General features: G+C 43.4%; 1 protein-coding gene across 2 annotated transcripts in view; it reads left to right on the top strand.

Moving 5' to 3' along the window:
- USP13 (ubiquitin specific peptidase 13) overlaps positions 1-22,078 on the top strand; it is a 67,281-nt gene that overhangs the window by 5,585 nt on the left and 39,618 nt on the right. For both annotated transcript variants that reach the window (XM_035133042.2, XM_060274355.1), the window contains exons 2-3: positions 4,385-4,510; positions 10,198-10,258. In XM_035133042.2, the coding sequence (XP_034988933.2) occupies positions 4,385-4,510; positions 10,198-10,258 (187 nt within the window). The remainder of the gene's footprint in view (positions 1-4,384; positions 4,511-10,197; positions 10,259-22,078) is intronic.

Raw genomic sequence — 22,078 nt, 5'->3', positions numbered from 1 at the left:
GGCCTGCTGCCAAGAGAGAGACCAGATGGAGGCTCACTTTACTAAGTAGACTCCAGATGTATATATTTGTAACTTTTCTACGTAAGCCTGCCTTTCTGAGATTATGCTGTTAACTCAGGATGTCATGTGGTCATGTGAGTAAACTCTGTTATTTTAATACTATTGTGTCGTGTATTTCTTTTAAGAGGGACAAAAGGGGATTTGCCAGGAAGTATAATATTGAAGTATAAATATTGTTGCAGAGGTTCTAGCAAACCTAACGCTCACGCTTTGCTGCGCCCAAAAGGGGAATGTCACTCTGCTGATATTGGAAGCTTGCTAACACAAGCTTGGATAGGATCTATCTAATAATATATCCTAATCCACATCCCTAACATTCCCACAAGTCCCACGGGTGGACAGGAAATGGCTTAATTTTTTTAACATCAGCAAGTAAATAGCCAGTAGTAAAGTTATGGGCTTGGGGACATCCTTTGAGATAGAACCTCACATGTCCTTCCTTTTCCAGTGTTGCACATGCAGACCGTGTTATGCACTTTGACTCATCTGTCCTCAAACTTCTTTTTCGGAATCCTGGAAAGGGTCATTTGCTTGACAAATATATAGAACTTGGGACTTGATGCAGTTTGGCTCTCTGTTCAGTACCTTCTATAGATTTTGCTCATACGTTTTTTGCAAATTCAAGGAAGTGTCTTTTTTATAGCCCTGTCAGAGCAAATTCCAGTTGCTTCAACTGCCTAATCTTCTTTAATTTTGCAACCATATTTTAATAGCAGCAATTGCACTGTAGTTTCTGACTGATTTCTCTGGCCATAGTGTTTCCTTAAAGATTAGATGTTCCATCGTAGAGCCGTACCAATGATTGCATAGGCATCAAACTGATGAACCTTAAAATGTTGGCTCCTGTTGCGTTTTGGCTGGCTTGAATGAGCGGTGTGTTGCTTTCATGTAGGATTCACTAAGATGCTTCCATGATTTGGATACCCCAGCAACCCTTACTAGGATTGGACCCATCCACGGGACCCATTGGTTTTTGATGGAAGAAAATAGACTATTATGTAATGTCACAGAGGCACTTAATGTGCATGAATGTGTCAAACAGGCTGACAAATAGTCCTCAGGGGGAAAAACCCATATAAAACCTTTTACTAGCCTGGCCTTCATATTGTTATACCCATACCATTTCCCTGAATGGTAAGGAGCATAGCTGCCAAGTTATCCCTTATTTTAAGGGATTTTCCCTTATGCTGAATAGGCTTCCTCGCGAGAAAAGGGAAAACTTGGCAGCTATGGTAAGGAGACCCGGTTCTTACCTGGTTTTGGTTTCCCTTGGAAGGTGAGATCCCTCTATAGCTATAAATTTTCCACAATATTTGATTTTATTGTCAAAAATAAAAGTTGAGCAAAAACGGGAGAGCATAGCCCAACATTCTTACTTGCAGTAAATCCACTCTCCTACATAATCTTCCATCTCCAAATGCTTTCTGCTTAAGAGTAACTAATACAAGACAATTGCTGCTTCTCTGACTCACCCTCCTCGAAAACCTGTTTCTTGGGACATTCTTTTCCTTCCCCCCATTAATAATATGACAGGCAGGTCTTGGTGTCAAGAAACCCATCTTTTAAGAGCTCTTTCTGCAGGTGTTGTGGAACATGGCAGCTAGGTTGCTTGTGTCGGCAACATATAACAACACCCTGCTTGTGTGGCTTGCTCTGGCTGCCAATCTGCTACTGGGGCAGATACTAATGTATAAGGAAGGCCGTGCACAGCTTAGAACCTAACTTGCCAGATCCCTTATATACCCAGGTTCTTGTTGCTGTCTGCGGGAAAGCTCCTGCATCTTTCAAAGATTTTAGATGCCTACACTAGTTACTCAGGAGTAGAGATTTCAGTGTGACAGCCCTCTTCTGTGGAAGACAGTGGTACCTCGGTTTTTGAACGTCTCAGAAGCTGAACAGGCCACATGGCTTTCGCTGAGTGCAAGATCTGGAGACCTAGCGGTCGGCTGTTGAGTCTCGGTTTTCAAACATTTTGGAACTCGGACGGTCTTCCAGAACGGATTACAGTATGTTCGAAAACTGAGGTACCACCAGTGCTTTTTTCCTGGGGGTGTGTGTGTGCAGGGGTATACAACATACCCCTAAACATTTTGTGAATCTTAAGTTTGGCCTCATTGAGGGGCAGTATTTCAATATGAGTAGGAAAAACAAGAGCACCCCTAAACATTTTTAAAGGAAAAAAAGCACTGGGTACCATTGTTGCATTATTGCTGAGATATGACTGGGAGATACTTTTCTGACCGATGGGCTTACTGAGCTAGATAAACGAGTCTTTGCCCTGAGTGTCTATTGTGTATGGTTTCAGTGTTGTTTTAAATGCATTCACTTGGGGATTTGTGTATGTTTCCTACACTTTTCAATTGCTTTTAGTGTACATTGCCTTTAGATGATGATTAATAAATAACAATTTCTCATAAAGAGATGTTCACTGAATGTCAAGGAACGTCAGTCATTCTGGCCATAACTCTTTTTGGCTAAACTTGGCTGTGATCCAGTGCTGCTTCAACACAAGCCTACAGTGAGAGCCATTTCACAACCTGTCAATGCCGTGGGTTCAAAGAAGCGATGCCATTGTTTTTCGGTGTCGTGCCTTTTCCTATGGTGCTGGTGATGTTTTGTAAAGGTTTAACAGAGATATGTATAAAATTAAGGGGGGGGGAGTGGGTAGGGGGAGGTTCTCTTCTCTCATTCCCCCCTCCCCAGACATCTTTATTGAAAGTTCAAATAATTATATGTGCACTAAACATGATGAGACCTCAATAAAAGAGAGCATAAGGGAAACAGCACCTGTGTAGAAGGGAAAGTAAAGAGGGAAGGGGGGAAACCCAAAACTGTATACTTTACAAAGTTGTCATTGTGCTTCAGCAGATCTTAACCTACCGGTATTACAGTATTTGTAAGAATGGATTCAAAATATCATTGAATTTTGTCCATGTCAAGTCTGCGTTTATATGCAAGTTGTTTATATGTTGCGGGTTTGTATAAGTCTTCAATCATAGAAGTGTGCCGCATTTTTATTTTTCCAATTCATCCGTATCAGTCTTTTTGCTGTGGCAAGGGCACAGAGAGTCCACTCATATTGTCCTTTCGTAATGTTCCATGTGCTGGGTATATAATTCAAGAGGATATCTTGCTCTGTAAATGTAAGGTTGTTCCATACAGTTCTGTTGATAGTTTCAGTTACCTTCTGCCCAGTGGCGGAGCTTCATGCTCTGGCACCGGGGGCAGGGCTGACGCCCGTTCTGGGGTAAGGCACACCTCCTGGAGGGGCGTAGCACACGTTCCGGGGGTGGGCGCGCCTCCCGGAGGGCCGTGGCGCACATTCTGGGGGCGTGACATTCGTTCCGGGGGCGGGGCGTGCATTTTGGGGGCGAGACGGGTGCCCGCGATCTTCCTACGCTCCTATCTTCCTACGCCCCTGCTTCTGCCAAAAATCTTTCAATATAGGACAATAAAACACCCCATACATTTTAGAGAAGCATTATCCCTATTGCATCTTCAACAGTTAGATACCTCATTCTTAACATTAAAACTTGAGGATGTCCAAAGAAGCTGAATATTGGGAGAATTAGGGCAGGCAAAGGAAAGTACTTCTTCATGTGACACATGGTTAAACTATGGAACTCAATTCCACAAGATGCAATGATGGCCACCAACTTAGATGACTTTAAAGGAGCACTGGGCAAATTCACGGAGGATGAGGCTACCAATGACCACGAGCCATGACGACTGTTTTCTTCCTTCAACGCCACTTGCTGGAAACTGCAGAAGGGGAGTGTGCTGTTATGCTCTGGTCCTATGTGCAGGTTTCCTATGGTTTTAAATGCAGTGTAAGGTGTCACAAATTAAAAACTTCCCTAAACAGGGCTGCCTTCAGATATTTTCTAAATGTCAGGTAGTTGTTTATCTCTTTGACCTCTGATGGAAGGGCATTCCACAGGGCGGGCGCCACTACCGAGAAGGCCCTCTGCCTGGTTCCCTTTAGCTTTGCTTCTCGCAGTGAGGGAACCACCAGAAGGCCCTCGGCGCTGGACCTCAGTGTCCGGGTAAAATGATGGGTGTGGAGACGCTCCTTCAGGTATACTGGGCTGAGGCAATAAAGATTTTCTATCTATCTATCTATCTATCTATCTATCTATCTATCTATCTATCTATCTATCTATCTATCTAATCTATCTGCCTCTGGTGGGCCACTGTGAAAACACCTCTTTGGACTAGGCGGGCCTTTGGTCTAATCCAGTAGGGGCTCTTGCCTTCATGCTGAAGGATTCAATCAGGTTTCTTTCACCATGTAACCTCCCTCTCTCTCCCCCCTTCTCTTCAGGAGTCCGAAGGAGGCATCTATGTGTGCATGAACACCTTCCTGGGATTCGGAAGAGAACATGTGGAAAGGCACTACCGGAAGACGGGTCAGTGTGTGTACATGCATTTGAAGCGGCACATGAAAGAGGTAGGTGCTGTTGGGGCCAACGCATCTGAAGGCTCCGTCGAAAGTTATTTCCTTCCATTTGAGAATTAAAACGGCTAGCCTGAAAATAATAATTGAAGATTGGTATTAGGGTTTGTGCTTTGTAGTTCAGGCAGGCATATTTGGAAACTCCCAGCAGTTGACAGTACCTTGTGTAAGCAATGCGCGTACGCAATTGGTTTGATGGGAAGCTTTTGGCAGCTTTTGCATAATGGCCTAATGGGCTTTGGTTGTTGAGAACCCTCGTCTGTCTTAGTGCAACATGCTGTTTCTCCAAACCAGATCCTTGCAGGAAGTCCCACAAGTAGAATCCAAGGGCTATAGTCTCCACCCTCTCAGTGGCATTGCTGGATTTATGTATAAGCTAAACAAGCTATACCTTAGGGCCCCACTCTCTTGGGGGCCCCCCAAAAAATTAAAGGAGAAACAACCCCTGGATATACATTTCCAAAATATAAAATAAGTTCAACAATTACTTTGATAAAATACATATTTTGTTACGTGCAAATGGCTTTAGATACCTATTAGGTCCATACATTACCATATAGCATATATTCAACACACACACAAAAAAAACCCCACTGACAATTTGTTGTTGACAAAGTACAGCTGGACATATAAAGGGCCCCATTACATTCAGTAGCTTAGCCTCATTAAACCTAAATCCGGCCCTGGTGGTGATGCTGGTTGCTGGGAGTCATATTCCAATAACATATGGACATCACCTCGCTTTAAGTTGTGAGGTTGAATGCCCCTGATAATGCAAATGACTACATGGGGTGGTTATGGGGAAGGCTATGCTAATTTCACTGTGGCATATTTATCATTAGTTCAGCTGATGGGGCAAATAACCCTTGCAAAGCGCCGTTGAGAACCTTTTGGGGTTGCCATGATGTTTTCTACTTTTCCTCTCATCTGCTCCCCGTTGCTGAGTTGTAATTGCCCCTCACATCCTTACCCCTTAAGACTGCTGCCTACCAATCATTAAAGCTCTGGTCAGACCTCACCTGGAGTACTGCGTCCAGTTCTGGGCACCACAGTTCAAGAAGGATACTGACAAGCTGGAACGTGTCCAGAGGAGGGCAACCAAAATGGTCAAAGGCCTGGAAACGATGCCTTATGAGGAACGGCTTAGGGAGCTGGGTATGTTTAGCCTGGAGAAGAGAAGGTTAAGGGGTGATATGATAGCCATGTTCAAATGTATAAAAAGATGTCATATAGAGGAGGGAGAAAGGTTGTTTTCTGCTGCTCCAGAGAAGTGGACACGGAGCAATGGATTCAAACTACAAGAAAGAAGATTCCACCTAAACATTAGGAAGAACTTCCTGACAGTAAGAGCTGTTCGACAGTGGAATTTGCTGCCAAGGAGTGTGGTGGAGTCTCCTTCTTTGGAGGTCTTTAAGCAGAGGCTTGACAGGTATCTGTCAAGAATGCTTTGATGGTGTTTCCTGCTTGGCAGGGGGTTGGACTGATGGCCCTTGGGGTCTCTTCCAACTCTGATTCTATGAAAGTTGCTTCTGTTGAAAGTCCACTTCCAGGTTCTTTTTTTTTAAAAAAATGGACTGGTGACTTTTAGTTGAAAAGACCAAGCATAACTTTAACGGCAGGAGAAAGAGAATATATCTAAATGCAGCTGCCATAGCACTGTGCTTGGTCTCCTCTGAAGAAACAGTTTGCTGCCCTGCTTCTTCCAGAAACAGTGCACTCTGAGGGCAGCAGCTATAGCATTGTATTTTTAACATGGAACAGTGCTATGGGTGCTGCCGATCCTAATTTTTAAAAGGCTTGTTCTGGTATGCATGGGGAGACGGGGAAGTAGTTTGGGAGGAAAATCGTAGTAATGCTGGTGCACATAATGAGGGTTGGGCAACAACCGGTCTCGTGGATAAATATTTACGGTGCTGCTGTAGCGTTTGGCACTGACCTCCCAGGGAAATCTTTTCAGCAGGTTGAAGGTATGTGCTGAAGTCGTGTACCAGTAAGTTTGGCTTCAAAGACTGTTGACATGTCAGCAAGACATGTAACCTCTTCAGCCTCCCCTGGCAATGGAGACTGACATAGCCGCTGTCCCAGCAATGATAGGTCAAAGTTGGTTACCCTGTTATGATTGCCCGTGTATTCTTCTGCTGCCCAGTTGACCACATAAACCCAGCTGTTTGCACTCTGTACCAGGGAGGTTCCACACCTGCACCTTCTCATTAACCCCTCAAAATAAATACAATAATATATGGATTTATTGGAAGTATCCAAGTTGTGTCTCTACCCACCCCCCTTCAAATATGCTTACTCTTGGTTTCACGAACCCTGGTTGCAATCTGCCCGAACAGGCCTTGAAATGATGATATCTGTCGAAGATATTTGTTTGGAATAACAGGTCTATTTTTTAAATTTGCAGACTGTTTTGTGATTAGACCATCACCTGCTTGAATTAATTTTAAAAATACCCGAATTGGCTGTCAACTTTGCTCTGCGGGATGGCTCAGTTGGTAGAGCAAGAGACTCTTAATCTCAGGGTTGTGGGTTCGAGTTCCACGTTGGAGATTTTTGCATTGAAAAGTGGTTGGATTAGATGACCCTTGTGGTCCCATTCCAACTCTACAATTCTTTCTTAGGAGAATGAGGCTGTCTATCTCTCTGCCTCGCTAAACTGTTGCTGGGATTTCAGTTTTCCTTACAATGAGTCCCAGATGTTGATCTCTGCGGCCTATTGCCCTGCGCTCTTTGCCTTGTTCTCTGGACCCAGCATATCGCCTCTTATATAAAGAACACCTGCTTATGTGTTCGGTTATCCTTTGGTGATAACACCTACTGAACCTGCATCAGTCTTTGAGAGCTGTCTCACACAAAGCCTCAGTTTAATCACATGAAATGGAGAGGCACCTAACTCTGTTCATCTTAAGTCCACATGCATTTAACCAAACACATGAATTTCTGTTTGCTTGCGACATGTCAAGCAGCTCTCATTTGTTTTACAAGTTCAAGAGGAAAACTGAAAGTTGAAGGAGAGTCAGCGATAGATGGGGGGCCCTACCCCTTTTATCCTCGGATAAATAGCAAGGATGTTATCTCTAGGAATAGTGTTCCATTAAAAAACCCACAAAAACCTAATGTTCTGGGAATTACACGCTGAAGGTGTTTGCAAGAATTCACTGCTTCAAGTAGTTGTCTCAGTATAGCAACAGAACTTCAGCACAAAGCCTCCATATTTCTGTATACATTTTTGCACTTTGGCAGAACTTTCCCTCCTCTCTTTCAAACCCCCCCCTTTAACAATGAGTAGTGTGATAGCTGACAGATGTAGCAATGGAATGGTTGGAGAAGCAGCACATATGATTTGGTGGTTATAAGAATTGGGAACATCTTCATTGCTAAGCATGGTAGACTTTGGGTTTTGGAGTTGAGAGTTTTTTTAATTTGCTTTTTATTTATTTTTTGGATGGCCCTCTTTTGAAAACCTGCCAGTTGCCATAATGTCCATCGAAAAATTGGTTTAGACTCCAATCCTTTTGAGCTTTTGGAAGGATTTAAATGAAAATGCTTGCATTTAGGGTACCAGAGAATGTGATGCAATACTCGATCCAATAGATTGGGGGGGGGGTTGGCACCCAAGTCTTATGCATCTAGGGATGTGACTGTTGTGTATTAAAGTAATAGCACAGCCAAGTATATATTGTAATATAGAGTTTATTGTATTGTTTTACAGAGTTTATTTGAATGTACAAGTTCCAGCGGGAACGTCTATCATTTGCTGGTTCAGGGTTCAGGATTTGGATCCTCTGCTGGATTGGTTTCCATGGGAGGGAATCCGTGCCATTGGTTCCCGCCAAAATGTATCTTTTCCCTGCTAGTCCTCTGTTATTATATAAGCCCCAGTTTTCCCCATTCCCTGGGTTCTGGCTCTTCCTGTTCTTTGAAGTAAAGAGATGTACCAGATCCTCGCCTCCAGCTTCTTATCTGCACCGGGCTGAAATCACTGAATACAGTTGTGCCTCGCAAGACGAATTTAATTCATTCGCGAGTCAATTCGTTTTGTGAAAAAATTGTCTTGTGAATCACATTTTCCCATAGGAATGCATTGAAATTTCTTTTTTTGCCCATAAAGGTAAAGGGACCCCTGACCATTAGGAACACATTAATTAAATTTCAATGCATTCCTATGGGAAACCGCGATTCGCAAGACGAATTTTCCCAAAACGAATTTGTCTTGCGAGTCACCATCAGATCGCAAGACGCATTCGCCTTGCGAAAAATTCGTCTTGCAGGGCATTCGTCTTGCGAGGTACCACTGTACCCACTACACAACAGTGACGTTGGCCATACCAATACTACAAATATATATCTGTTTCCTACCAGTGCACCTGCCTTGGCTTCCCCCAAATAATCCCATTGACTTCAGTTCGGTGAGAGTGTTCGGTGTTCTGTGCTACAGACAAAGACCCTCCCTATTTTCCAGGGACATTCCTGGATTTGCAGAACCCCTCCTGGTTTCTGATTTGATCCTGGAATGATGTCCCTGTTTTAATTGGAGAAATGTTGGAGGGTATGGAGTTATGTGACCTCCAAGTCAATGAGATAAGTAACTGTGCAACCTTTAGAAGACATTTGAAGACAGCCTTCTATAAAAGTTTCTTAATGTTTAATGTTTCATTGTATTTTTATATATGTTGGAAGCCGCTCAGAGTGGCTGGGGCAGCCCAGTCCTATTGGCAGGGTATGATGATGATGATGATGATGATTGAATAGGACGTGCCTATTGGAGGGCATGCAGACCCTTAGTTCCCCTAGAAGTACAATTACCATGATTTCATGGTGAAAGGGAATTACTGTTAACCCAGGTTAATGTGCTGTGTGACTTCCTCAGAATGAATCTTGGAGGCAGAGCTTTGATCAACAACTCAAGGTGCTAATTGTTGACTAGGTAAAGGTAAAGGGTAAACGCAGACGACTTTGGGGTTGCGCCGATCATCTCGCTTTACTGGCTGAGGGAGCTGGCGTACAGCTTCCGGGCCATGTGGCCAGCATGACTAAGCCGCTTCTGGTGAACCAGAGCAGCGCATGGAAACGCCGTTTACCTTCCCACCGGAGTGGTACCTATTTATGTACTTGCACTTTGAAGTGCTTTCGAACTGCTAGGTTGGCAGGAGCTGGGACCAAACAACGGGAGCTCACCCCGTCGCGGGGATTCGAACCACCGACCTTCTGATTGGCAAGCCCTAGGCTCTGTGGTTTAACCCACAGCGCCACCCGCGTCCCTTGTTGACTAGGGTACTTGAAGGCAAAGGAGAAAAGGGCTAAGGTACCCTTTTAAACAGGTGCATAGGAGAAAGTGTTAGCAGGTGTTGCTTGACAGGCAAGGATAAGAGGAATTGCAGCTGCCGAAATCCCCTCTTCTTAACTATCTGTTAAAGCCTGATAGAAAATAAATACCCTTTGCTGCACTGTCAGCTATGATTGATGATGATTAACACTATACATTTGCCTTCATAGCAACATTGCAAAGTGGGAAAGGATTCACTGCCCATGCAGATTTTGCACTAGGCTGATTTGATTCCAGTTTCCAATTTAATTTTTCTGAGTATTTTATTTTTCTTGTAGTGACATGAGTTAGACTTCTAACCTTTCTTCTTCTTTTTCTCTCCATTTCCTTTCCCCCCTGTTTTTCTTTCCAGAAAGTAACAGGGGCATCTGGTGGAGCTTTACCAAAAAGGAGAAACACCAAGCTATTTTTAGGTATTGTAAAGAGCCGTTTTCAAACCTTGTTCTGACTAACTAACACAGGTGCATGTTTGAGGTGGGTTTTTTTGTTTTTGTTTTGAGTTCCAGTGGCTTTTGTGTATTGAAGTTTCTTTTCACAGATCAAACATACATCATTCTGATGATGAGGGGGACTTTTTTAAAAAAATCATTTTAAAAAAAGAAGTAGTTCTCATTATAAGCTTGTGGCCCATGGAAGCTGCTTTGGAAAAAAAAATCTTTTCAATGCTCTTTCTCTTGCTTTCTTTCTGCACCCATCTGTGCCCTAATAACCCTTTGCATGTGTTAATAAATTAAACCTTGAAAAGAAATTGAACGGTGGAGACAGTGTTAGGCCCCAAAGTCAGGGAAGAAGTTTGAAATTGAATTCCTGACTCCAGAGTTGCCCTTGCTTGCTTGGCCACAAGGCTTTTGTTCTCATAAGATGGAGTTAGCGAGTTCAATTGGTTTCCAGTAAAAGGCTTGCTATTTTTTTGTTAGAAATCTGTTGCCGCTTGCTTGGGAAGCCTGAATCTGATTTATGTGTGCATTCGTATGGCTAAAATCAATGGGACTTGCGCACATGTAAGTGTGCACATTTGTATATTTGTGAATGTGTTCACATATTAGTTCATGTGATATGCTGTATATGTGAGACTTATGACTCTTTTTTTCTGTCTGAGCTCCTCAGCCTTTTAAGAAGTACAGATCTGAAGGGATGAGGGAGACCCACGAGGAAACAAGTTTGTTGGGGCCTCCTCACACCTAGAGACTGTGTTTAGGCAAAGGTACTTTAGAAGCCGAAAGATTGGGAGGCAGCTGTAGATTTTAATTTGAAATTGAGTCATTTTTGTTTGCTTTGCAGGTCTTAGGTGCTTTAAAATACAACTCAACCGGTTCAGTAAACACACATAAGTGCAGGGAGGAAGGCAGGGGGGTGTCTGTTAATGAAAAAGACAAGCCCTATACTTTGACTCCACCTCAATTTTAGCCAAATTGTCTCTCCTCCAGGCGCTTATGTTTGTAAAACCTACCTATGATCTGAGCAATGATTCAGGGAAAGGTGGCACCAGCTTAAGTAGTTTTAAGCATGGGTTACAAAAATCAAATAGTTCAGTGTTCATGTTTTTGCTGCTGCTGCTGCTTCTGTTTGGCCAATGTCACCCCCTTTCCTGAACCGTAAGTCATATTTGCATTTTGGTGTTGTGAAACTGATCCCCAGCGGTTGATTCAAAACTAGCTCTGTGATGTGTATTGTGATAAATATTAGAGGGAGCTCAGCGATACCTTTTTTTGTGTGTGTGTGTGCATTTTGCTCTGTGTTTTCAATTATTTACAGTACTGCTTTTTCAGTCTTCTTACAAGAAAATGTCTCAAGGTGGCTTTCAAATGAACTAGAACGAAACAGCCATATTTTATTTTATTTAATCATGGTTCACAAAAACGAATATACTGTAATGCATAAATATAACTGGGTTAAAATAAGCCCCCTCTCCCCCCACCCTCTTCCAATGCCCCTTGATCCCAGAATGAAGCCTCCCCTGTTATTAGGATTCAGGTTTTGGGTTGAGAAGGGGGCCTGTGGTTGCCTAGCAACTGCAGCTCCGCTTCCTGCTTCCCTAGAGCTGTCAAAATGGCTGACTGAGGCTGAATGCGGCCTGGCGGTTAGCTGCATGGTCAAGGGCAGGCTAGCAGCTTCCGGGAATGCCTGGCAAGCCGTCAGTTTGGCATAGCCTTTAGGGTCACCATTAGGGACAAATTCCTTATTAGTCCTATGGTTAAACTGGCTTTAACTCAACTAATATGTCCTTCTCCCAACTGTTGTCCATGAAGCTCTCTCCTCGTTCTCTTATTCGCATTTTCTTTAAATAGATGATTCCAAATGGCTTGACTTCTTTTGTTGTTGTTGATGACGGCGACTCTGTTTTAAGTGTAGAGAAGGTGACTCATTAGGATCACAATGTACTACTGGCTCTGCTTTATTGTTTCTGGCCAGTTGGCTGTCTTCTCCTTTCCAGTTTTTTTTTTGGGTATGTACAAGTTCTACAGAAAAAAATAAGAAGCACAAGTAGCTGTTCAGATTTCTGTGTTGTCTGTACTGGAGGGGCTAACCCCCCAAAAAACATTTTCCCCTGGCTTAATCTGAAAGATAGCTTTGTACCTCATCTGAGAAACTTTGATACAGTATGTGGAATTTGTTATTGGGAAAATCTGTTCTTTTCCAATTCATCAATTAGCCCAGTTGTGAGTATAGATGAGATTCCCACTGCATCAACATGAGCATCACAATTCTGCAACCCACATTTTTAGTTTGGAGAAACGTTTGCGTCTACAGTACCTGTGTTTTTCTGCTGCCACAGAGTGACATCTAAGTGATGTCTAATTGACAGAAATGGGATAGCCTCTGTTATATAAGGTGAATTTTTTTGTGTGGTGTGTGTGAACATTCAACCTACTACCTAACTCATTTAGTGCTTAAGCCCATAAAAAAGAGATGCTACTCTCTGAAACAGGGAAGAGTGCTGAACATTGGTGATTTAAAGTACCCCTGAGTAAGTAGCGTGGCATGGGGTGGGGGGAGAGGATGCTTTACGTGTGTCAAAAGTGCAGTGGTTTTTAGGGGTGCTTGAAATCCCCCCAACTTGGAAAAAGCAGTAGATTAATCTAAGAAGGACAGGCAGACTGGTAGCCTACCATTGCAGTTGGTAAAGATGACACCTAGGAAAGTGGTCTAGCCTTGTTTATCATTTTATGTATCCCTGATAACGTATCAAAATGATGTGTGAACAGAGCCCCAGGTTAACTGCAGGTTATTGCAAGGAAGTTTCTGGTTAAGTGATAAGATGTTGAAGGTTTTTGTTGTTATTGTTGTTTAGTCGTTTAGTCGTGTCCGACTCTTCGTGACCCCATGGACCATAGCACGCCAGGCACTCCTGTCTTGCACTGCCTCCCGCAGTTTGGTCAAACTCATGTTCGTAGCTTCGAGAACACTGTCCAACCATCTTGTCCTCTGACGTCCCCTTTTCCTAGTGCCCCCAATCTTTCCCAACATCAGGGTCTTTTCCAAGGATTCTTCTCTTCTCATGAGGTGGCCAAAGTATTGGAGCCTCAGCTTCACGATCTGTCCTTCCAGGGAGAACTCAGGGCTGATTTCCTTAAGAATGGATAGGTTTGATCTTCTAGCAGTCCATGGGACTCTCAAGAGTCTCCTCCAGCACCACAATTCAAAAGCATCAATTCTTCGGCGATCAGCCTTCTTTATGATCCAGCTCTCACTTCCATACATCACTACTGGGAAAACCATAGCTTTAACTATACGGACCTTTGTCGGCAAGGTGATGTCTCTGCTTTTTCAGATGCTGTCTAGGTTTGTCATTGCTTTTCTCCCAAGAAGCAGGCGTCTTTTAATTTCGTGACTGCTGTCACCATCTGCAGTGATCAAGGAGCCCAAGAAGGTGAAATCTCTCACTGCCTCCATTTCTTCCCCTTCTATTTGCCAGGAGGTGATGGGACCAGTGGCCATGATCTTGGTTTTTTTTGATGTTGAGCTTCAGACCATATTTTGCGCTCTCCTCTTTCACCCTCATTAAAAGGTTCTTTAATTCCTCCTCGCTTTCTGCCATCAAGGTTGTGTCATCTGCATATCTGAGGTTGTTGATATTTCTTCCGGCAATCTTAATTCCGGCTTGGGATTCATCTAGTCCAGCCTTTCGCATGATGAATTCTGCATATAAGTTAAATAAGCAGGGAGACAATATACAACCTTGTCGTACTCCTTTCCCAATTTTGAACCACTCAGTTGTTCCATATCCAGTTCTAACTGTAGCTTCTTGTCCCACATAGAGATTTCTCAGGAGACAGATGAGGTGATCAGGCACTCCCATTTCTTTAAGAACTTGCCATAGTTTGCTGTGGTCGACACAGTCAAAGGCTTTTGCATAGTCAATGAAGCAGAAGTAGACGTTTTTCTGGAACTCTCTAGCTTTCTCCATAATCCAGTGCATGTTTGCTATTTGGTCTCTGGTTCCTCTGCCCTTTCGAAATCCAGCTTGCACTTCTGGGAGTTCTCGGTCCACATACTGCTTAAGCCTGCCTTGTAGAATTTTAAGCATAACCTTGCTAGCGTGTGAAATGAGCGCAATTGTGCGGTAGTTGGAGCATTCTTTGGCACTGCCCTTCTTTGGAATTGGGATGTAGACTGATCTTCTCCAATCCTCTGGCCATTGCTGAGTTTTCCAAACTTGCTGGCATATTGGGTGTAGCACCTTAACAGCATCATCTTTTAAAATTTTAAATAGTTCAGCTGGAATATCATCCCTTCCACTGGCCTTGTTATTAGCAGTGCTTTCTAAGGCCCATTTGACTTCACTCTCCAAGATGTCTGGCTCAAGGTCAGCAACCACACTACCTGGGGTGTACGAGACCTCCATATCTTTCTGGTATAATTCCTCTGTGTATTCTTGCCACCTCTTCTTGATGTCTTCTGCTTCTGTTAGGTCCTTACCACTTTTGTCCTTGATTATGGTAATCTTTGTACGAAATGTTCCTTTCATGTCTCCAATTTTCTTGAAAAGATCTCTTGTTTTCCTCATTCTATTGTTTTCCTCTATTTCTTTGAAGGTACTGATGAGAAATTTTTGAAGGTACTGATGAGCAATTGAGTTATCCATTCTGACAGGGGCTGTGTAACAGAATTTGATTGAATAAAAATATGTAATAGTTTAAGTGACCTGCTTTTTATTAAATATGAGACCTGTGGCAGAGAGGCAGTAGCACTTTTGAACTTCTGAATCCCCACCTAGTAAGCTGTATCATTATCTTGAATATTTTTCCTACATCTGGTTGATGGTTTGCTCACATGCACAAGCGACAACACTTTCTATCCCTATTTCAAATGTGAGTTTAACCTGGAATTGAAAAAGTGCTGTCTTATGTATCATAGAATCATAGAGTTGGAAGAGACCACAAGGGTCATCCAGTCCAACCCCCTGCCAAGCAGGAAACACCATCAAAGCATTAATTTTCCAAACCATTTCCGACATGAACAAATAAGACAGTTGGGGACTAGTTATTTCACTTAGCTGGGATAGATGCTTATAACCAGTGTTTTTTCCCTAAAAAAATGTTTAGGGGTATGCATACCCCTGCGTCCTGTGTCCCACCCCTCCACCCCCACCCCCAGAAAAAAGCATTGCTTATGACTGTTTTGCAGGCTTGGAAAAGTTCCCAACGTTCACTGCAAAAATTAGCGATGAGGAAGAGAAAATAAAACTAATCACAACATTGCAGTAAAACGGAAATGAATTGACTAGCACAGAAAGCAGTATGCGATTAGATTCAGCCTTACTTAATCCCGCATCAAAAGGTACCCACAAATGCAGCCTGCCAATCCAGTGTGAACATTTGTTGCATTCTCGCTTGTAATGCTCTTTGAGGTAGAAACCTATTAAGGACATTAAATTCCCTCCAATCCCTTCTGTATTAGAAGCACCCTTAATTGATCGCCTTATGCAAATTCAAGCAATCACAAAGACAGAACGGAAAAGAAGGTAGAGTTTCTTTTTCAAATATTCCATATGGAGTGGCTCCCAGTTCATGCCTACTGCCTGTATTTGTGGAGAGGGCTTCAGTCATGGTATACCACCACATATGGTGTTTCTCAGGCATTTGCAGTGCTGGTCTAAAAATTGAAACCTCTGCATCATGGTGCGTGATCATAGCTGTCTATCCAGGGGCTGGGAGCTAGTATGTGCAGGCATTTCCTATGGCTGACATTGTAGTGTGAGTAAATCTCAGCCAAGCCTTAATTTGGCCATAGATTCACTGCAAAGCCTCATGTCCCCATCTGTGAAATGGAAAGAGTGATGCCGTGTCTCACTTACAGCGTTGCTTTCAGTGTGAATGAAGTAAAACCTATCTGAATTGCTGCACTCTTGAAAAGATGCAGTAGTCATTTGTTGGTTGGGACACTTTATTTGGCTTGGGATTCCCGCCGCCCCTCTCCCTGTTTGTTTCATTTTGAGTCTTTAAAGGTGCGTGCTCTACGGTAGCATGCATGCCACAATGCCGTGAGTGTCTCGCCATAAAAATTAGGCTTCAGGGCCCTGGCTAAAGTGACCCATTCCAAAGTTAACAGCATAGCAGATTCTGGTAAGATGCATCATAAACCCTAAATTGCCCTGCAAGCTTGTTTTTCCAAGCAGGCAGATAATGGTTCCCAGAGTGCATATATTATTCATGGTCAGTTTTTATAAGCTTGGTTTGCTGCAAATAGAACTTTCTTCCCCTGAATTCTGACCAAGCAGGCAGATTCCATTTTCTTAAACACCTGATTTCGCTGATTAGCAGTGGTGTTAACAATAATTTACAGTGGTACCCATTGTGATGCCTCCCCCCCTCCCCCGATGCTGTTGAATTTCCACCAGCCCCAGTCAGTATGTTCAGTGAGGCAATGTGAGTTCGACGTGTATTTAACGTTTAGTTTTATCAGTAATCATTTAATAAATATTGTATTTTCCTTGTAAACTGCTTAGAGGTTCTACTACAATCAAGCAGTACTGTATATAAAGGTAAAGGGACCTCTGACCATTAGGTCCAGTCATGACCGACTCTGGGGTTGCACGCTCATCTCGCATTATTGGCCGAGGGAGCCGGCGTATAGCTTCCAGGTCATGTGGCCAGCATGACAAAGCCGCTTCTGGCGAACCAGAGCAGCACACGAAAATGCCGTTTACCTTCTCCCTGTAGCGGTACCTATTTATCTACGTACTTGCACTTTGATGTGCTTTCGAAATGCTAGGTTGGCAGGAGCTGGGATCAAGCAACGTGAGCTCACCCCGCCACAGGGATTCGAACCGCCGACCTTCTGATCAGCAAACCCTAGGCTCAGTGGTTTAACCACAGCGCCACCTGGGTCCCTACTGTATATAAGTTTGGTTAAATAAAATAAATCAAGACGTTGCTTTGTGTAAACCACTTTGAGGCTTTTGTGAATTAAGTGATATATGAATTTTGCTAAATTAAAAAAAAATATATATCCAAGAAAATCTGGATGACACCATGTTGGCTACCCTATAATAATTTTTAAATAATCCTGTATGGTAGACCGGAATTGTCTTTGATTTGGCATCTACCTTCATGGTGATCTCTTATCAGTTTTCTCTGGCAGATGAAGACCCTCCTTTATCAAATGACCCTTCCCACATGTTGGTATATAGAGGCATAAGGCTGTTGCATGTTTGTATGTTTCTAACTGGACTATTTGTTGCTGCTGCTTTTAGTTAAATTGAGGATATTTAGGTTGAACTTTCAAGAGGCAGTCAGATGTAGTGGTCAGAGTGTTGGACTGGGAAGGTCTGGGTTCAAATCCCCAAGGAGTCCCGAAACTCAGCATGTGGCAGTGGGTCAGTGACTCTCTCTGGGGGCTACCCTATTTCACAGCGTTATTATGGGGACATGAATGTTGGGCGGGAAGAGAACCGTTGAGTTCATTGGAGGAGAGGCAAGACATACCATATTTACTCGAATGTAATGCGCACCTTTTTTTGGCCAATTTCTGTCACGAACATCAGCTTTGATGGTACAAGCAAATACTTTTTTGGTTTCAAGGTTTTGAAAATGGATGTGCACATTAGGTTTGATGGCACGTTAGATTTGCGTAAATACTGTAATAATGAGCAAATGAACACTGAATGGGGTTCTCTCCACCTCCCAGCTTTCTCAATCAGTCAAGACTGCAGCAGCTCATACTCTCTGGAATGGGATGAAATTCAGGGGTAAAAGGGAAGTCCACTTTTGTGCGCAATCCTCCTCTTATCTCCCTTCTTTGAGTGCAGTGGTAGCCCAGCTTGGGATCCGATTTATATCGCTATTATTAGCACATTCAGTTGGTAACATCTAAATCTGACTTGGGCATGTCTAGTCAAGCAGCCCCCCGTTTTCTTTCCCCTTCCAGCGTGTTAGCTTACGGCTCCCTTGTCTGCCTGCAGCTGGGCTTCAGCTGCTGCTTTCAGTCACCCGGTGGCCAAGCGTTTGTCATCGTCCGTCACTAGAGTGACGTGCTCGTTGAACTTGGCCAGATGGCATCTGAAGGAAATTTACCCTACTGACTGCTTGCCCAAAAATAACAGCTTCTCGGCCCGTCTTCTCTCCCTCTGTGCTCACCCGCCTTCCCCACAGGCTTACACCATCGCTTATTTTGCTTTGCCTGCTCTCGCCTATTCTTTTTAAAGTGAGGTTTTGGTGACCTTTGGTTGTGACTCTTCTGAGGACGGCGCTGTTTTAAAACTGTGGTTCTGATTCACTGAGCTTCTAGCCCCGTAGAAGGGAATTGCAACGTACTCTCTGCATTAGTTTTTTCAAACCTTTTAATAAGTTTATCTGGCAGCAGCTGGCGTCTTCGCTGAAGGGGAACAACAGAGACCATCGCAGCGCTACCCAAACACCTTGAAGAGTTCATCAGTTTTGGAAAAGAGTTCTTCATCAAAATGGCTTCTGTGTCATAGAAGGAAAGCAACGTCCAGAGAATTGTTCAGATTTCTGTTCCAGCATTTTGAAAGAAAGAAACCCATTTCATAGAATTATAGAGTTGGAAGAGACCACGTGGATCATCTAGTCCAGCCCCTTGCAATGCAGGAATCTTTTGGCCAACATGGGGCTCGAACCCATGACCTTGAGATTAAGAGTCTCATGCCTTACCAACTCCACACACATTTTAAGAGATGGTGAACTTAAATTTATTTCAGGTCTCTTCTATCTTTCATAAATTGGGAAAGATTGCAGGGCCCAGCAGGGAATTTCCAGAGAGCGGGATCGTGTAAACATTAATTAGATTAAGGTTAATTATATTACGCCCTTCCTTGGGCAAGGGAAACTTGAGTACTGTACCTGATTTTCACACTTTAGGTGCAGAAACAGGGGTGGGAAATCTCAGGCTGCTCTCTCTGGCCCTTGGAAGCTCCCTAGGCTACACCCCTCACTGGTCCTGTTTCACTCCCCAAGCATTTTTGCCAGACTGGACTATGTCCTTGAAATTTGAAAATGCCTCTTGCTTATCTGGATGGAAGATGTAGAGCAGGGGTTGGCAACCTAAGGCCCATGGGCCATAAGCGGCCCACGGGGGTCGTTTAACCGGCCCACAAGCCCCCCCTGAACTGAGCCGCCCGCTCGGTGAGTCCCCGTGTACTGTGCTAAGCTGCAGCGCTGGAAATTGCATCTGTGCAGACGCGGAAACTGCAGGTGCGCGTGTGATCTGGCCCACGAAGGGATCTCTGCTGGAGTGAACTGGCCCAGGCAAGGTAAACCTTGCCGACCCCTGATGTAGAGGCTCTGTGAGTCCGTTGAAACTAGTCTACTGCAAAAAGGCATTGTTTACATTTGTTGCTCCACCCACCTTTGACACTGTCCACCACTGGCGTGTGGCCCTTAGTAGATTGTCCAGCAAGAAATACGGCCCTCAGACTGAAGAAGGTTCCTCACCTCTGTGCTAAAAGGTTGCCTTGAGAAGCTCTACCTTATATGAAAGAAAAAAAGAGATGGATCACGCAGCCATCTCTGATGTGTAAAAGAGACACTTGGATCATCCTCTACACAAGTATCAGATATCTTGCAAAATATATTAAAATCAAAGGGACACATCATAACACTCACACTGAGCTTATGTGAGGTGATTTATGTGAAAATGTGCAGAGTTTCTTTTTCCTCACTACACAAAGTTTGGGAAATATCTTGGAGATCATATTCCAGATCAGGTTCTGGCTAGGGCATTTCTGAGTTACCAGCATCCCTGTTTGCAGGGAGCGAGCATAGTGTTAGGTACCAATACTAAAATAAAGGTTTCAGATTACTAGTCTCCTGGGTGGCTGGGCACCAGGAATTTTTCTAGTATTGAAATATTGTAGAATTTTAAAAGCACTTTTGTCAATTCCAAATACATGCCCTGCTTCCTGAAACATGATACGGCCTTTCCTCAATGAAAGTCTTATTTCCGTAGCACCTTTAGTATGATTAAAACTATATTGTAGAAGAGATTATTAAGCTCATTGCTCAAGCTCATCCAGTCTAGGAAATAGTTGCCTGCATTGAAGAAAGCTTGAACCCAGGAGTTCCATATGCAGCACTTGTTTCCATTGGACTTTTTGACTCATAAATTGTCAGAAGGGACAATGCTGTAGCAGTTGTAAAATACTGTAACTGAAATGCTGCTTGAGACTTGAAGGCCAAGATCTTAATTTCCCATAATTGCTGGGTAATTCAAGGAATTAGTTAGTTGACTGAAATAATAGAACCTTTCAACTCCAGGTCACTGCTTCACTTCCTGATGGGGGACATTCTTGCCAGCAAAGTAATTAACATCCAGTTATTGGAAAGTATTCTGACTTGAAGTAGGTGAAATTCCCATGTTTCCATTTGGAATGGACCCACGTATTATAATGGGTGCGTTATGCCAATAATGAACTGTCCTCAGTAGTTAATGAAGTGAAGAAATAAAAATATTGGCCATTGTGATTGAAAAGAGCTTGCCACAGAGAGCAAGCTCTTCCTTTCCCTTCCTTTAGGTCAAACAATGTGTGGAAGGCAAGGAAAAGGGTCTGGAGTCTCTCTCAAAGTTTTTTGTTCCTCTGGATAAATTGGCCACGTACAGCTCATTCCATACTTTAAATCTGAGATTGTTCATGAAGGAGTGTGTATGTAATTCAGGTGTCTGAATTTTTGGCAGCTTATTTGAAATTGTGTGTGAATTATAGGATCAGACTAGATGACTCAGTTTGCATTGTGAAGGAACACCCCCCCCCATTACACAACATAATACTATTATTTCCACCATGATCAACTCCCGCCTGGAAACCAATGCCCCCACTGTGAAAGGACGTGTGGATCCAGAATTGGCCTCCACAGTCACTTACGGACCCATTGTTAAAACCGTGTTTATGGAATACAATCTTACTCGGCTACGAGTGATCGCCAAAGAAGAAGAGATTATTTCCTCCATGGCGGAATTTTTCTGTTTGGTCTCGCCAGGGCTTAAGCCCCAGAAACTCTCTTCGCAATGGCAGAAGTGAGACTGAGAGTACCTCTGAGCAAGTACAGATTTCATCATTTCTTTGTCTTTTGTCTCTCCCACAGCCCCAAATCACAGCCTGACTCAACACCTAGGATTAGGAGTCAGGCTGTGCCTTCAGTCTAGACATTGAAGCTCAGGATCTCCTCTCTAAAAGAATGAAAGTTTACTACCTGCCTTCTCCCCCCTCCCTTCTTCCCCAATCTTATACTGTATACAACATTAAAGTCTCACATCAATGATCTGTAAAAAGGACTTCATGATCAAAGGCCTGGAAACGATGCCTTATGAGGAACGGCTTAGGGAGCTGGGTATGTTTAGCCTGGAGAAGAGAAGGTTAAGGGGTGATATGATAGCCATGTTCAAATATATGAAAGGATGTCATATGGAGGAGGGAGAAAGGTTGTTTTCTGCTGCTCCAGAGAAGCGGACACAGAGCAATGGATTCAAACTTCAAGAAAGAAGATTCCACCTAAACATTAGGAAGAACTTCCTGACAGTAAGAGCTGTTCGGCAGTGGAATTTGCTACCAAGGAGTGTGGTGGAGTCTCCTTCTTTGGAGGTCTTTAAGCAGAGGCTTGACAGCCATATGTCAAGAATGCTTTGATGGTGTTTCCTGCTTGGCAGGGGGTTGGACTGAATGGCCCTTGTGGTCTCTTCCAACTCTGAGTCTATGATTCTAATGAATCTTAAAACTGAGATAATGTACAGTCATACCTCATGTTGCGTCCACTGTGGGTTGCATTTTTCCAGGTTAC

The sequence above is a fragment of the Zootoca vivipara genome, chromosome 5 (genome assembly GCF_963506605.1).
Source record: "Zootoca vivipara chromosome 5, rZooViv1.1, whole genome shotgun sequence".
Lineage (NCBI taxonomy): Eukaryota > Metazoa > Chordata > Lepidosauria > Squamata > Lacertidae > Zootoca > Zootoca vivipara.
This window is presented reverse-complemented; position numbering and strand designations above follow the sequence as displayed.